Raw genomic sequence first — 16443 nt, 5'->3', positions numbered from 1 at the left:
CTTTGATGCATTCATTCCTAATCTTCTCCATCCTCATCATTCAGAACAGTTACTAGACACGCAGTGTCAACCAAGAACTGAATTTAAATACAAAACCTGTTTAGAAATCATTCTTCATGGCAATAAAACCATTACCATGTACTTTTTAAAATGATCCTCTCTTCAAATAACTATGTAAAATGTATTCAAATTGCTACATCAGAGTAATAGTGACTGGAAAACATAAAGTTTCCTCACTGTATTTGTGTGTGTGTGTTTTCATGTGCACCTGCAGGGTTTGTTCTTAGTCCTGCCCCACAAACTCACCAGGCCCTCATGACTGATCAGCAACTGGTGAAGAAACACCAGTACACAGGTGCACCTGCTCGAGCTGTAAAAATAAGTGGCCCATTTAGCCATGCAAAGATCAATTACCGCAACTGGCTTGGAGACCTGCACAGTCCGCTTCTCCAGTGATACACTTCAGTGCTGCTGACGGGACCACGGCTTTGATTATTTGTGCGACGGGAGCCCAAGTTTGTGTTCTCAAATCGGCACAGAGCTGCGCAAACTTCATTCCCACTTTGATTTGAACCACGCTGTTATAAAATCAGGTCTAGAGGCGTGTGACCTACATGCAACTTAACTCAAACTCGTCAGCGTTTCCATGACAATGGATAAATCCTTCGTCGTTCACCTGAGCAAACCAGCCTTGGGACCAGGGGTGGTGATGCGGCTGATGGGTGTTTGTGCTGTAAGGAAAATATACCAAGAACAAACTAAACAAGTTTGGTTCATGAGATCTGTTTGTGATTTGACAGACCAGACCGTGGTTTATTTATTTATTTATTTATTTTATATCTAATGACTGATGGAAATAATGTGATTTTAAAAAATCCACACTCTTTCATTATTCACTTGTATAGGGCAGAATAAGGGAAACAAAGATTTAATTAGGCTTTTGACTGAGTACAGTAAAGAGTGACCTGGATTCAACCTCCAGTGTGGAGCTATCATTGCCTCTATGTGTTACTGGAACTGAGAGTGCTTTATTATTATGTTCATTATGCAGGTCTGAAGCATATTCACTAACTGGAACAGGGAGGTTGGAGAACAGCTACTTTCATGTATCTTGTGTATGTTCAGCTTTTTGTTTCTGTCAGTTGGGTGAACAACGCCTCTCTTCCCCACTCACGAACAGTTTATGTTGGCTGCCAACAGATATTTTGTACTGCATCTCATCCTTCATGTTTGCTCTCTCTCTTCCTTGATCACTGCTGCATGAAACAAGCTTGTCTTGGAGCTTTGCAAAGTTTACACCCTAACTACTCTGACTTCGTTTCTCCCTGCTGTTTTTAACAAGGAGCACATTACAAGCTACCACCAGTACAGCAGTATAGAGTATTGCTGGGTTATTACTGCGTAATAGCAGTAATAGTTTTGTTTAACGGAGCTTGAGTAAAAACCGTGTGCCCTTATCCACACAGGGATAACCACAACATGGTGAAACACCTGAAATGAAAGTGTAGTGTGCTGATCAGCATTGAGCTGAGAATCTTAAAGGTGATCAAACACTTGTATGTTTATCAGTGCAGTCGAGCCTGGCCCACTTTATCCTGCTGCAGAGAAGGGCCCTTTAAATAACTCGCTGGCTATGAAGTATAGGCCGGGCACTGGACACACTTTGTCCTGATAGCACACTCCACATCCCCATCTGGGGCCGCCATCCCCTAACTGAACCCATAACCTATTTACAGGTCTGACATCATAGTAAAACTTCATAGTGTACATGTACAGTAATAATTATGAGCACTTAGAGAGCTAAGATCTGTAGTGCTTGTGTTTGTCTGTAGTCTGGCCAATTCTTCATGAATGTATGCGAGGCAGTGAATCACATGCAAGACGCTTGCACCCAAAACAGATCCAGTGGGACTAACACTCACAAAGGTCAAATATTATTTCCTATTATATTTAGAAAACTGATACCGAAGCCATCTCGCCTTAGCTTCCTTGCAGGCCATCATAGTGGCTCGTTGCACGTAAACCTTCCACCGATCCCTCTGCTCTGTGACGTTTTCCAGTGAACCTGGGTTAGGCTAGCACTGGAAAGATAATCCTGTTTTTGTCTTGTTTGAGAATTGCAAAGTGCTGGACAGCTACACACAGCTTGTAGATAACCCATGTTCAGTCCAACCATGCAATTTTTAACACAAACACACGTAAATTGTGTTTAAATACATTACAATCACAATATTTGTAATTTTTTTTATACTTGTACAAGCGCAAGTTTACCCCTGTGTTGCATCATCTTCCCTTTCAGTAGCACTCTGCAAATTTTATAGAACTTGGAGGAGCAGCTGCTGCAGTTTTGGAAGCCAAATGTTTTGCATTTCTTGCATGTTATAAGATTTCAGCTGCCCAGCAGAGATGGGCTTCCTTTGCTCTGTTTTCTTTCATAATCTCTAAATGTTTTCACTTGCTCACATCTGTGGACTAGAGGCAGACTGCTGAGCCTTTCCCCCCCACAGAGCCACACTTTGTAATATGTGAAAATTCCAGTTTAGCAAATAAGTGAGGCCTTACCTGAAAAGATACCCTCTGGAAGACAGCATATGTTGCTCTAAGATTTGCATATATTCAGTAATTAGACGTTCACATAGGTGCAGGCTATCACTGCCTTGGGCACTAATGCACCGCTCATAACATGCTGGCTTTTAACCTGTAACCTCCACAGACTCTCCTCCTACAGAGGATGCAGCGACCAGAATTACCAGAATTTCACATTTTCATTAGTCAGACCATAAGAGGTCATCCAGTCATGAAGGTCAGTGCTGCTTTTCAGGTTTCTCTGATTCTTTTAATGGCTCAGAAAATGAAACCCCCAATTTCCAGAAGTTGATTTTTTTTAAAGCTATCCAAATCATCTAAACCATTTGTCAGTCTGAACATCAGATATTCTTTTTTTGAACTATAAATATACCTTAAATGATTTGAAGACCAGTCTATTTTTATTTAGAACTTAGACAGTCAATTGAATTTTTTCTAGATATGTTTATGCAAGCATGGTTGTGCTGTGGTTAGCAGTGCTGCTGGTTAGCAGTCCTGGCTTTGCTGGTTCAAACCCAGTCTGTGTGGCATCTACGTGATCTCCCGGTGTCTGCGTGGGTTCACTCCAGTTACTCCAGTTTTCTCCCACAATCACAACACCAGTCGTGTGAAGGCATTTTATACTGTAAGATAACAACCTTGCAAACTCACATGACTCATCATATGACCATCATTTCAAAATGCTGCTTTGTCTAATCATGGTTACACACCTTTAAAAACATTGATATTCCTGTTGGCATTAGCGGTTTGAGTTCAGTTGCTAAGTAATGAATGAATCACCCAACACACTGAATTCAAATGGTAACTATTGTAAGAAATTCGCAACAGAGTCTCATTTCAACTTCGTAGGCATGCTGATACCATCCATAGGTATAACTGCTTTAAGCTTCAAGTGCAACCTTTAACAACTTCTCAGTGGCCTTGCAATGTACAAGACGCTGACAGACGTCCTCATTCACTCAGGCATGCACACAAAATTCAGAAACTGCCCACATGGTCTCTTCAAAGTCCAGCATATTCAACAAGATCTGCTCTGCTTTCTCACTGAGTAAGAATGGAGACTACCCACTCGGTGATCTGCTAGATTCTAGTTGGAAAATAGGGTATACATATGAAGTATAATCTATATTTGGAAATAAGAAGTTTACTCATGCAGAAGCAGTGTGGTGTGTTCTTTAGGCGATTCTGCCAAAGTATAATCAAATACATTGTCATAAAAAAACACAACCCAAAGAAACCAGTGTGTCCCCCATCGCTCTGTGGTACACAACAGCCCTGAATAAGCCAGTCGGTTCTTTCAACGCCACTGATGATCACCTGACTGTCAACACTTTGTAGGGGAAGCGCATGTAGTCTCCAAATGCCAAGTATCTACAGTGACACTGTGGAAGGGAGGGGGAGGACTGGAGCTGAGCAGTGAGCAATAGTTCACTAGATGTGGGATACAGAGTGGGATCTGCAGCAGAACGAGATCAGATAGCAGATATACTCCGAAAGTGTGAGACACGTGGAAGAAGAGAGACTGTCGACTCTCCCAAGACTCTAAAATAACCTGTGAAGAATTGACTTTTTTGATTGGACTGGACTCAACAGGCCACGTGACCACTACATTCATTTGATTTGGGATGACTGCCATCAAGGTGCCGTTCTGTTTTTGAAGATCACAATTACAACTTCCCTGCTTCACGAAAACCATTTTGTTATTTCTGGTCTGTTCCCGATCAACTGGATATCAATCCGGGGGTGACCCTGGAGTATTTTAGAGCACGAGTGATTGCTCTCCTCATTCAGTGGAGAAAGAGATGAAGACACTCTGTGGCTATTTACTTTTCTACCTCAGGAGGATAGAAGAAGAGAAGAACTGAAGGAAGCCAATCATGAAGCAGCTTGGCTAAAAAGCTTGGAGATTTGGAAGAAAAGGAAAGTTGGAAATCAGCGTTTTCTTGCGAATAAGGTAAGCCGCTTGCCTCTTGCTGCTGTTTTCGGTGAAAACAGTTTCTGCTGTGATAAATGCCAGCAGATAAAAAGACTCATCGCTGCTCCTGAGTTAAGATCACAGCCCAGCAGGCAGAGTGTGGCTCCTGAGAGAGCCAAGGAGCAGTCGCACAAATAATTAGATATTAATATCCCTTGGACACTCAACATCCTGCTTCCTAGCAACTAGACCTTCGAGAAACACTCACTCACAGGGGAAAAATGGTCAGAGTTGTTATTATAAGTGTCATCCTTGATCCTGAACTTTAAGCTCTAACAAATACATCCCTTCTTGATTTCTGTGTGGTCTGTTATATGTACTGGGTATTAATGTCTAACTATCCATGGTGTGGTCAGCTTCTATTTTTAACTTTTGTTTTTTAATGCATCTTTTATACCCTTATCCTATTTATCACCTGACTAGCCTCCTGTAATGTTCTCAGACATACCAAAGAGAGTCCAAACAACATAATGCATGATAAAAATATCTGAAAGTAAGCAGGACACAGCTTGTGCAAACCTGTAGTTGAGGTGTTTTCCACTGAATCTCTCCTGTTTCCAGGGCAGTGATGTGACTGCCTCCTATTTAAGGGCTCTTTGAATTCAGATTATTTAAGGTACATCAGACTAGAATGCAGCCACATCATTCAATTCAGTGGAAACCAAAAAATAAATAAAATTAGTAGTAGTAATAATAATAATAATAATAATAATAATAATAATAATAATAATAATATTTCCTAGATGTTTCTAGAAGTCTCTCTATTCAACAATTTGGGCATTTACGTGGGCAGTTATTTTAAAGCAATACCTTAAAATAACTTTACCTTCAGTAGTCACCAGGACATTGGAAAAGCACAATCAAATGCACAAAAATGCATAATCATCATTTAAATTTGGTGAAAACTGCTTCACAAGTTAGCTGACTCTGACAGCAAAAAGAGACTTAAAAACATCTTTTACCTCCGTGGAATTTATATTCCTAACATCATCTTTTACGTCACATAAGTTTGCATTCAGGGTACCGTTTTTCTCTGATCATGGCTCACACAACACAGTAACACATTTTTGTATATTAATGTGAAAAACGAAACAATCACCAAGTCAGCAAGATGATGTTAGCATTTAGCTCCAAGCCCTGCCTTGCATAGCCGAGTCTTGAGTTTAATAAAATTGTGCCGGTGGTATAGTCTTAAAATTACATCATGATATGGCATATGGAATATTTACAATAACAATATTTCTAAAAATAGAAAAACATGACGGTTGCAGCCTTCTTTTCCAATGAGCTACTTTCGATAGATTTAGGCAGCAGCAGTAGCATTATATAGTGTACTAGTAGTAAAACATCATAAATCAAATGCAAGCATAAAAGTAGCCTAGGTGGTGTTTCCCCATGAAATTTAAAGTAAAGGTGTAAAATAACTGTTTAATACTTTGTCGCACATGAATGAAAAAGATTTTCTACCTGGGATGTTGAATTTTGGGTCGAGGTTTTTGACCAGCTGCCTAAACTCCTGCTTTTCCATAGTGTCACCGTTTGCTCTTCCTGTCACATGGAAAGGAGCTAGCATTGCTGGGTTGAGTTGTTTGTTTACATTTGGGTCGCACTAGAATCTCATCCTTCACAACCTGGTTGCACTCTACAGCACATTTTTTAGCATCGAGTGGTGAAACGAGTTTGTTATTTCCATCTTGACTAAAAACAATGTTCTTTTTCTGCTTACTTTACAAAGCACAGACACGTCCGGGCTTGTTGCATTGCTGTTCACACTGGGGAGTGTAAACTAATGACACAGCTATAACAATAATGTCGCAATGTAACATTTTAATATCACATAAAACCTTACACCAGTATTATTGCAAACAATTCGATGCGACACAGACCTAATCACAGGTGCAGCTACGCTTTAGCCACATGTAAAAGAAGCTCAGTGTGCTCTCAAAACATGCATTTTAATAGGTGTTTTTTAATACACATATATATTTTTGTGTTTTTTAGCCTTTATGGGACAGTAGGCAAAAGATAAGAAAACTAGAACAAAGAAAATGTGGTTAACGGCGTCGGAGCAAATTCAAACCCAGGCCTCAACATTAGCTTTACTGTATATGAGTTACCTGTTCAAACCAGTAACCTATTTCAGATACCTCAGAACTTGAAGTTAAAACTCAGGAGTGACGTCACTCACGAGTTAGCACGTTCCAGAAAAAATGAGGGAAAACAGGATTTGTTTTGGTTTTTAGCTAAGCCATTCAGTTATCACTAGCAATACAGTATAATACTCATTTTTTGTGCACACATTCATGAATAAAGCCTGATCAGTGCTCTGTGTATGGCTTATTTAGTGAGTGAAAAATGCACAACAGTAGCAGAAGAGATGCTACTGGTTACGTTCAGTGCCGCCATCTTGGCTTGCTAATTCGGGGTATGTTGGTCTGTTCCGACTCTCCGAGTGGGAAATCCGAGTTGAGGAGGTGTTCCATAAAAAAATTACATCTGGAAACTCAGAATTTCCGACTTCTAAATAATTAAGGAACCTACACCATGTTGGCCATTATTAAAAACAAGATGTCAGCTGCAGATTTGGCCAGAGCGTGCGCGCCCTGTTTCAAAACAACAGAGAATTTTTTTTAAAAATCTACCAGTCTGCAAATTTTCATGCTCTCTTCAGATTTTTTTTAACTAATCAAACAAAACTTTGCACAAATGTTGTCAAACATACAGCGATGATTCATATCTATATTTTTATTTTCTATTATAATCTATTCCACTATAAATCCTTACTTTGTATATATTATGTTCATTTTATCATCCCCCTGTGAATGCTGTGTTGTGTTCCCCATTTCCGTTTGGTTCAAGTGTCCAGCTAAACGTACACCGCCCGAACATAAATTAACAGTCACCAAAATTTGTGTCCACAGCAGAATTTTGTTTAAGTCAGCACCAAAAATGGAATGAAAACTCTCTACAGTTATTACATTTTGGGTAAAACATTTCAAAAAATGAGGTGTGGGTAGATCATTCCAACACATTTACTCATTTTGTTGAAAAGAAACTTTTATATGCACCTTTGCATGCATATTGCGCAACTGAAGGTGTAAAACAGTTAAGAAAATAAGAGAGCAAAGATTATTTTTAACACTGAATCACAGTAAGTTGAGGGGTTTTTCATTGGTTGGGAAGGAGGTGCAATGTCATACAAAAGCTTTGTAAAACTTTGCTTTGAAAATCTACTTTCTGCATGCTGTAAAACATTATTACTTAGTACAACACACATGTGAAAAAAGGGTTTGCTCCACATAAAGTGCACCTTTTTCAGAAAGAAAAATCCCATTAAGTGCCTGAAGTGATGCCATTGATTTCTGCCATCAAACCATTTCTATCTCCATGGCACCCGCTGTTCTGCCCCATCTTTTTCAGCCCATATTACTTTTCAGTTCAGCCTCACAAGGGAATCACACAGCCTCATCACTGTACTCCAGTGACTCTAATAGTTTTGCCAGCTGGAAGAAACAGAAGACACGTCACATAAAATGGCAGGGCATTGGATTAGCTGGCTATTTCTGTACCTTGTTGAACAGTGAAACATTCATTGTATATGCCGCAGAATTTCTGAGAGAAGAGGTGGAATGAAAGCAAAGCAGAGTTGTTGTTTTTTTTAATTGGATGCCATTAAAAATCTTTTATCGATTAAATGCCTGTTTTATTTTTCTTCAGCAACATATAAGCAACTTAAAAGAAACCCTCAAGATGATCATTTTAGCTACGTGGAGAGCTGAACCGAAATCAGCAGTGACACATTTATAAGTGTAGACGTGCTTTGGTGGAGAAAGAAATGTAATATCTGTAATGTGGATGGCAGAAGACATCAAAATGAATAGAGAAAAATTAATGCAATCATGCCAAAGGTACTTCAGGAAGGGGAAATTGAAGTAGAAAAGAGCATCATTTTCACTGGGCTTGACTAATGAATCTGATACACAATGCTGATAACCATGTGACCTTCTGAAGCTGTATGATTATCTCAATTCTTTGCTTAAATGAAGGAAAATACAATTCTCTTTGTTTCCCCATTATTTGATGTTGTGTATTAATATTCTGCCTGTGTTTCCTTTACAGCGACCTTCACAGTGCTGGGCACTTCCCCTGAGCCTGGTCAGTTTTGTATGAGCCAGGCTGATAGCGTGAAGCCCTGTGGCTGTGCACCACTGAGGCATGAGTGTGGGAAGAGCCCACCACCACCACCACAGCTTCTTGTCCTGTGAAGAAGAAGGCTTTAGACTGAGCACTATGCCTGCTGTGGGCAGTTTTGGCAATGGAAAGATCCACACACGACGCAAACAGCACAGCCGGTTTGTCGGCAAGACCGGCCAATGCAACATCCATTTCACAAACATGGATGAGAAGTCACAGCGGTACATATCTGACATTTTCACTACTTGCGTGGACATCCGCTGGCGATACATGTTCCTGCTGTTCAGCTTGGTGTTTGTGGTGTCCTGGTTAATGTTTGGCTTTGCGTTCTGGGTCATTGGCCTGCTCCATGGTGACATGGACAATCAAGGAAGGGACGAGAGTTTTGTTCCTTGTGTCATGAACGTTCACACCTTTGTGGCAGCCTTCCTGTTCTCCGTTGAGACCCAGACAACCATTGGGTACGGAGCTCGCTTTGTCACAGAGGAATGCCCAGCAGCTGTCTTCATGGTGGTCTTTCAGTCTATTATGGGGTGCATCATTGATGCCTTTATGATTGGCGCCATCATGGCAAAGATGGCAAGGCCCAAAAAGCGTGCAGAGACGCTACTTTTCAGCCACAATGCAGTAATCGCTATGCGCGATGGGAAGCTGTGCCTCATGTTCAGAGTTGCAAACCTAAGGAAGAGCCACATCGTGGAAGCTCACGTGAGAGCCCAGCTGGTGAAGCCCCGCTACACAGAGGAAGGCGAGTACATCCCCCTGGATCAGATCGACATGAACGTCGGATACGACAAAGGCACGGACCGCCTGTTTCTGGTTGCCCCGCTCACCGTCATACACGAAATTGATGAAGAAAGTCCACTCTTTGGCATCAGCAAACAAGATCTCGAAGCAGCCGACTTTGAGATAGTAATTATACTTGAAGGGCTGGTGGAGGCCACAGCCATGACGACGCAAGCACGCAGCTCGTACCTGCCCTCGGAGATCCTGTGGGGTCACCGCTTTGAGCCCGTCATTTTCGAGGAGAAGAACCAGTACAGGATAGATTACGCCTACTTTCACAAAACATTCGAAGTACCATCCACCCCCAGGTGCAGCGCCAAAGACATGGAGGAGAGAAAATTCCCAACATCTGCCGCCAACTCTTTCTGCTATGAGAATGAGCTGGCCTTCATCAGCAGGGATGAGGAGGACGAGGGAGACATGGAGAAAGAGCAGGACAAAGAGTGTCCATCTGAGTTAGTGAATGAGTCGTCATTTACCGAACACGAAACGCCCTCTCGTAGAGAATCTGAGATTTAACCTTTGATGCTTGTTTTGAGCATCGCCACATGAAGTGACCTATGACTGTCATCCTGCTGATATGAGGACACCGCTGAGGCAGGTGGAGGACCAGCAGTACAGAGTAGTGAAGCTCGTCCGTGGACGTTTCAGGCTCTCCAGAGATGATCACTGAGTTTTATGGAAAAACAGCTGTCATGTTACAATTGCAGTTCCTAGTAATAAAATGCATGACAATAGCATAGTTTTGTATAAATATTTTGAGAAATGTTTCCCAGTCATGGCGGGACTATCTGTAGGTTCCTCAAATTTGCAGCGAGGTGTGCAGTGAACTTGACTGAACTTGAAGTTATTGTTTAGGAAACTAAACCTGGAGAATACTTCTCCGAGCTCAACTGATAAAAACTAAAGTGCAAATCAAAAGTGGATGAGAGACAGATTTTCATTCTAAGCAAACGTAACACTTCTTTGAATGACAACAACATTAAATGCTCTTCATTAAACACCGTTAGCGACTGACTTGGCTGGTTGGCACAAATGCAGTTATGAGCACAAGAAAAGGTAGAGTTATACATATTTCTAACACAAAGGGGAAACAAATGATGTCACATCATTTGTAAGTTTTGTATATAGCAGGGAAAACTATTCATCTCTGTTTATTTCAGCCAGTGACAAATGTTGGATCTTAAATTTACATTTGAATTACTTGCATTTACTAGAAACTCAGTGGCATTACGAGTAGGAGTGAGACAAAATATGGATAAGGCAATATCTTGTATAGCTCTCCTGTACAGCTTGTTACATTGCTGGAAATTATGATAATCTTGGAGCTCCAAACTGTTTCCCCTGCTAGTTTGATTTACCCGGGACACCAAGTCATGACACTTCATAGTGTGTATTAAATTAAATTTATTGCAAGAAGCTTACACAGAGAAAGTGGTGCTAGACAGCAGGGGAACGAGTGGGATAATTAATTGAATTTAGAAATGTTTATAAAATCAATTATTCTTGTTATGTACTATATATTACAATATTGACACATAGAAACAAACTAACACCACATTACAGTGAATAAACACATGATTCCTTTTCCCTTTTTGGTTGTTTTCCTTTCTGCGCAGAACTGTTTTACTATGTATTAAGTATTCCAAGTATGCTGTAACCTGATATCACTTGTTTTCATTGCTAATATACCATTGAAGAACTAGTTTGCTCACTTCTGTTGGTAACTATTACTATCATTGTCAAACTTTCCACTGGTACTGCACACATTATGCAGTTTACTCTCATAATAGAAGCTCCAAACAAAGGCTCCTTAATTAGAGACAGTTCCCGATAAACAGGATCAGCTTTTCCAGGTTGGGACTATCGGTTTTGTCTGGCTAATGATTTTAACTGCTCTGCCTAGCTGCTTAATCAAGGTATTGTTAGCTTCGCGATCTGGCTGAAAAGGCTGTGTCCAGCTGACTTTGTGAAGTCTTTAAAACAAGAAAAGGGTTCTTAAATATAGAAATTCTTGTGACTATCATGATACAAAGACTAAGGCTAAAAGCCTCAAGCCCAAAACGTGCACTCTCACAAGTTGCAGAACCAGTGCATAAAACCTTCTAATAAAGAAAGTGCATTGATCTTGTACATAAATAGGTATTTGTAACACACAAATTCTAGGTCGGAGCAAAAGCCATCTATGGGAAAAAAGATCACTTCAGGGAATTATTAGACAAACACTTAAATCAGAATGAAACAATCCCAGCTACAGTATTTTGTGCTTAAAAGTTGGGGGGTGGGAGGGACAGAGTCCAACTTGCAAAATGGATACAAAACACAGTCCTGAATGCTTGAAAATAAGGCAACTGGACTCCTCTAAGCTCCTGAGAACATTTTGCCTATCACCCAAGAGGCTTCTTCAGTTTTAAAACAAGTGGTATCTAACCCCTAGTATGGCTGTGCCCTTGGGAGTGGTCCTGTGGGAAGTATTAATCACGTGATAAGAGCCAAGGTGTGAAAAAAGGCATGAAACTTCATCTCCCACTCTCATGTGAGCTGTCTTGATAAATGCTCAAAGATGAATCAGTTCAAGTTTTCACTTGGCATCTCATAACTCATCCAAGTGAATTCTCATTTCTTACCTGACTGCAGATTTCTCAGACTTTATAAACAAATAATTTTCATAATAACCAAATGCAGCTCCATTGTCACGACCACTGATCACTGGCCATGAGTGTAAATTTAAAGAGAGTTGACTGTTGAGAGGACAAACATCTTCACAAACCTTAAAAAATCCAGTTGCCTTCTTTTTAAGCATTCAAGATCATGACCTGGATTACTGACACGCAGTTCAAAGCCAGCTGGATTCAGCGGTTATCCTGCTAGATCAACGACCACCCCATCCTCAGCAAGCCAGAGAAACCGAAAAAATACGCAGCATTGTTTGCTATGTGGAGTATAAGTAGACTAGAGTGGAAGCACAATCAAATATACCTGCCTTCAATTAACCCAACAAAAGCACAGTCGTTGCCTCGTAGCAATTGTAAAAACACACAGACCCACAAATCCACTCCAAAATCAGCGCCGATGCCCCACAACAACTGTGGAGGTAGATTATAGTGCAGAACAGCCCATGTCCCCTATCACAGATTTCACTCCTCCATATAACTATGATAAGAAAAAGTAGAAGTTCTTTTGTTGAGGAAACGTGGCTTAGCTTATAAACTACGATCAAGACAGAGATTATATTTTTATTACTGGGCCTTTTGTATCCTCCGCAGATTAAAAATGCAGGGAAAAGGCTTTTACAATCAGTATTACAGTAAATGTTGCAACTATAGCTTAGCTGGTGATGAAACTAGACCATGGAAAATGAACCACAGATACGCTAACATGCTAACATTAGCTTACAATGGATTTGATCTGAGCACGTCCTTTATTATCTTCTGCTAAACCAGGGACTGCACAAAAAAGATCATTTCTTTGGATGTTTGAACCCTGTAATAATGTAAAGTAAGCATGTTTGCTAGGTTTACCTAGATAACTTCACCTGGTGTTACTACCAAGGTCAGCAATGTTTCAGACATGCTTTGCTCACTTACAGCCCCTGAGCTGCGATTGTACATTTCGCAGTTTGAGTCAGAACTTAGAAAACTCTCATTGGAAATAAATCTGTCCGTTCTTCTCAGAGGCAACAGACTATGAAAATAAAAATAAAACCGCCCACTCTTCTCCTTATAAATGTTATCCTGCAAATCAAAATGTCAACTTGAGCTGTGTGGATGTGAAAAAATATATTTAGAAATAAGCAAAGACTAATAAGATCTAACGACTCACTGGTTAAAAAAAAACAAAACAAAACAAAACTTGAAAGTTAATTTTGGAGGGACCCCATTGGCAACAGAAGAGTCTAATTAAAGTCATCTGAAATGAAGCACTGTGCCATATGTGACCCATGGGACACAGAGTGGGCTAATACTGTGGCACATCTGAGCCCTTTATGAGGACAAATCCAAAAGGGGATGCCTGACACAACAACTATGTTTATATAAAGTCTGTTGATTCATAGAGTCTCAGATCAGAGGGGATTTTCAGAAGATATGTCATATTTTTTTCTGCAAAACAGGTGTTTAGAGTAAAATCAGAACATTTTAATATTCACAATCAGTGCAAGCTAATCAAATCTTGTGCAAGATACCTTGAACTGTTTATTCATTGAGATTAATGAATGTGAAAAAAAGCTAAGCAAAGCAAAGTGACCCTGAGCGTCCCAGTTTTACTCTGACCTGCTCATCTGGTGGAAGACTACATGCAGGGCTAAAAAAAAAAGACATGATAACAGCCACTGAACAGATGCACTTTATTAATTTTTGTTCTGCTATTTAATCTATTTTTAACAGTCTGATGCTTTTCCTGAGGAGGGAATATTGTCTTAATCTTCCTTTTCGTCTTAATAAGAATAATAGGTCAGACTGTGTTTTATCTCAGGAGAGACAAATTAGTTTCCCCTCCATATTCATCAAACCAAAAACTCCATGTGGGTTAACTTAGGCGTCTAACTGCCATTTCAGCACATTTCAACACATTTGTATATCTCTATATATTGCTGACTCGCGCTGAAACTATCAGAATAGGTTTGCTCTAGAAAACAAATGTTGGTTCAAATGCACCAAGAGTTTGATCAAAGAGTTTTTCCATGTAAAACAGCAAAAAGTTTAATACATCTGTCAGTGTATTGTAAATACATTTTTTGCTTCTGATCTGTCAGGCTGAATGCTCATAATTATAGACAGAGAGATATATACACTCACTAGCCAGCTGTCCAGCTCTCTTAATCAAATGTCTCATCAGCCAATCACATTGCAGCCACTGGGGAAGAAAAGAACATAGCACGGTTGTTGATGCTGGTATGAGTCTTTCAGAATTTGCTCATCTACTGAGATCTTCCCACACAACAGAAGAAAATATTCAATGAGCTCCCTGAAAAAATGCTCTATTGATGGTAGAGGTCAGAAGAGAATGGCCAGACCGCTTCAAGGAAAGCATCATATAATCATTTGTTACACCCAAAGTATGCAGAAGAGCATCTCCAAATGCAAAACACGTGAAATCTTATAGCAGATGGGCTAAAGCAGCACAACGCCAGACTAGGTGCCGCTCCTGTCAGCTAAGAACAGGAAACCGAGGCTACAGATTGCACAGACTCACCACAATTAGACAGTGGAAGATTGGAAAAAGGTTATCTGGTCTTGTAATGTCAGAATCTGGCATGAACAGCATGAAAGCATGGATCCATCCTGCCTTGTTTGAACCATTCAATCAGGTGTTGATGGTCTAATGTTTCGGGTGATCTTCTGGTGGCAGGTGAACACACTGTTTGCCTAATAAAATGGGGGGTGAGTGTAAGTTGGCACACGGTTTTATAAAAGTAAGGGATTGGAATTTTTAGTGTCTTGAGAAATAAATAAACTGGAAATACTCTTTTTGCCTAAAGGATTGAAATGACATCTAATGAACTGAACATCTCTGACCTCATTTTGCTCTTTTCCACTAAATGCATTTGAAGCCACACTTTTTTTGTTTCCTTGCAGAGTTTCGTTTGTTGTGCGAGACAACACCTTAAAAGTGGGAGATGCACTAAAAAAAAGAAGAAAAAAGAAAGACTCCTCCTCTCATTACCACAATAAAATCTGTCTGATAAAGCCAAGCTTTCCTTCTTTTTTGCCCTTTGTGGTAGTCAGACACTAACGACATGAATAATCCTACAATAAGCATCTGATGAGTGCGTATGGTGTAGCATGACTGAGGAAAGTAAGTGAGCCGTTTGATAAGCAGAAAGGAATGGACTTTGATTTATGGCTGTGATTTGGTTTGAGGGTATCTGGTTGGGGTCAGAGGTTTCTTCTTTCGCTCTTATGCAACCAATCAGTCACGTCTTTGCATACACACACGCAAGACTTGGCAGTTCTTTTGGATTTCGCTGCCCTGTAACCTTGAGCACTTGTAGAGGGATCACATGCACATATACTCACACCACAGAAATCTAATGTAGAGCCTTCGTCACTGTTCCTGCTGTTGTTTAACAGGTTATTTTCACTCTCTTTATCTCTCTTTCACAGTCACAGAAAGTCTCCACTGATAGGAAACACTCCACATTTGGTTAAAATGTGCAAATATTTTATTGCCCCTATGTGCTGGTGGTACCTCTGTCTAATCGTAATTCTACCCAGATCTACTTTTACTCAATTACCAGCTAATGTGACCTGGCATATCAGCGAGGCTGTGAGAAATATTAAACTCGTGGCAAACTGTTCTGTGTTTAATTACATTTGACTTTCATGCTATTAGTGCCAAATGAAAGCACAATCTCTTACTTTTATCCGTCTGTATCCTCTGAGATGTGCTGTGTGTGATGGAAGGAGCACTGAGAATAAACCTGGGATCCTTCCCACCCACTCTGCACTGTTGTGGAGGATGAGAAGCCGCTGAGGGTCAGTCTTCAAACATGCAGAGTGGGTTGCTGAAAGGCAAATTCAGCCTTAATTGGACCAGCTCTATTCTTTACTTCAGCTCCTAGAAGGAGGTGGAGTGTGGAAAAAAGAAAATAACATGATGCAGCACTAACAGCTGCATTTCCGTTCCTCAAGCAATAACTCCGGACATTTTAGACCTAGATTATATTCTATAAAATCACGCATAGAGTTCAATTTGCGGAACTTACTAAACGCTGCAAACTCATTGTTTCTGGAGCTTTTGGTCAAGAAACAAACAAACAAAATAAAACTTAACCCCAAAATATGACACACTCTGTCTGTGCAAGAACATATATGGCATGGGTGCTTCTTAACACTTTGCTTCCTGTTCCTGTGTGTTCTATCTGTTGTTAAAATGCAACACATTGTTTTTAAAAAAGGTTA

At 40.2% G+C, this 16443-nt stretch overlaps 1 protein-coding gene across 1 annotated transcript; it reads left to right on the top strand.

The window, feature by feature from the left end:
* Positions 1 to 3877: 3877 nt before the first annotated feature.
* Positions 3878 to 15228, top strand: kcnj12b (potassium inwardly rectifying channel subfamily J member 12b). The gene is made up of 2 exons (XM_005945239.2): positions 3878 to 4540; positions 8681 to 15228. Exon 2 carries the CDS (start codon positions 8777 to 8779, stop codon positions 10058 to 10060), a length of 1284 nt encoding a protein of 427 aa, XP_005945301.1. The 5' UTR covers positions 3878 to 4540; positions 8681 to 8776; the 3' UTR covers positions 10061 to 15228.
* The last annotated feature ends 1215 nt before the right edge of the window (positions 15229 to 16443 follow it).

This window comes from Haplochromis burtoni, unplaced genomic scaffold, assembly GCF_018398535.1.
Source record: "Haplochromis burtoni strain Fernald_Lab_line unplaced genomic scaffold, NCSU_Asbu1 Contig_424, whole genome shotgun sequence".
NCBI classification, from domain to species: domain Eukaryota; kingdom Metazoa; phylum Chordata; class Actinopteri; order Cichliformes; family Cichlidae; genus Haplochromis; species Haplochromis burtoni.
The sequence above is the reverse complement of the archived record's forward strand: the minus strand, read 5'-3'. Positions and strand labels throughout refer to the sequence as shown.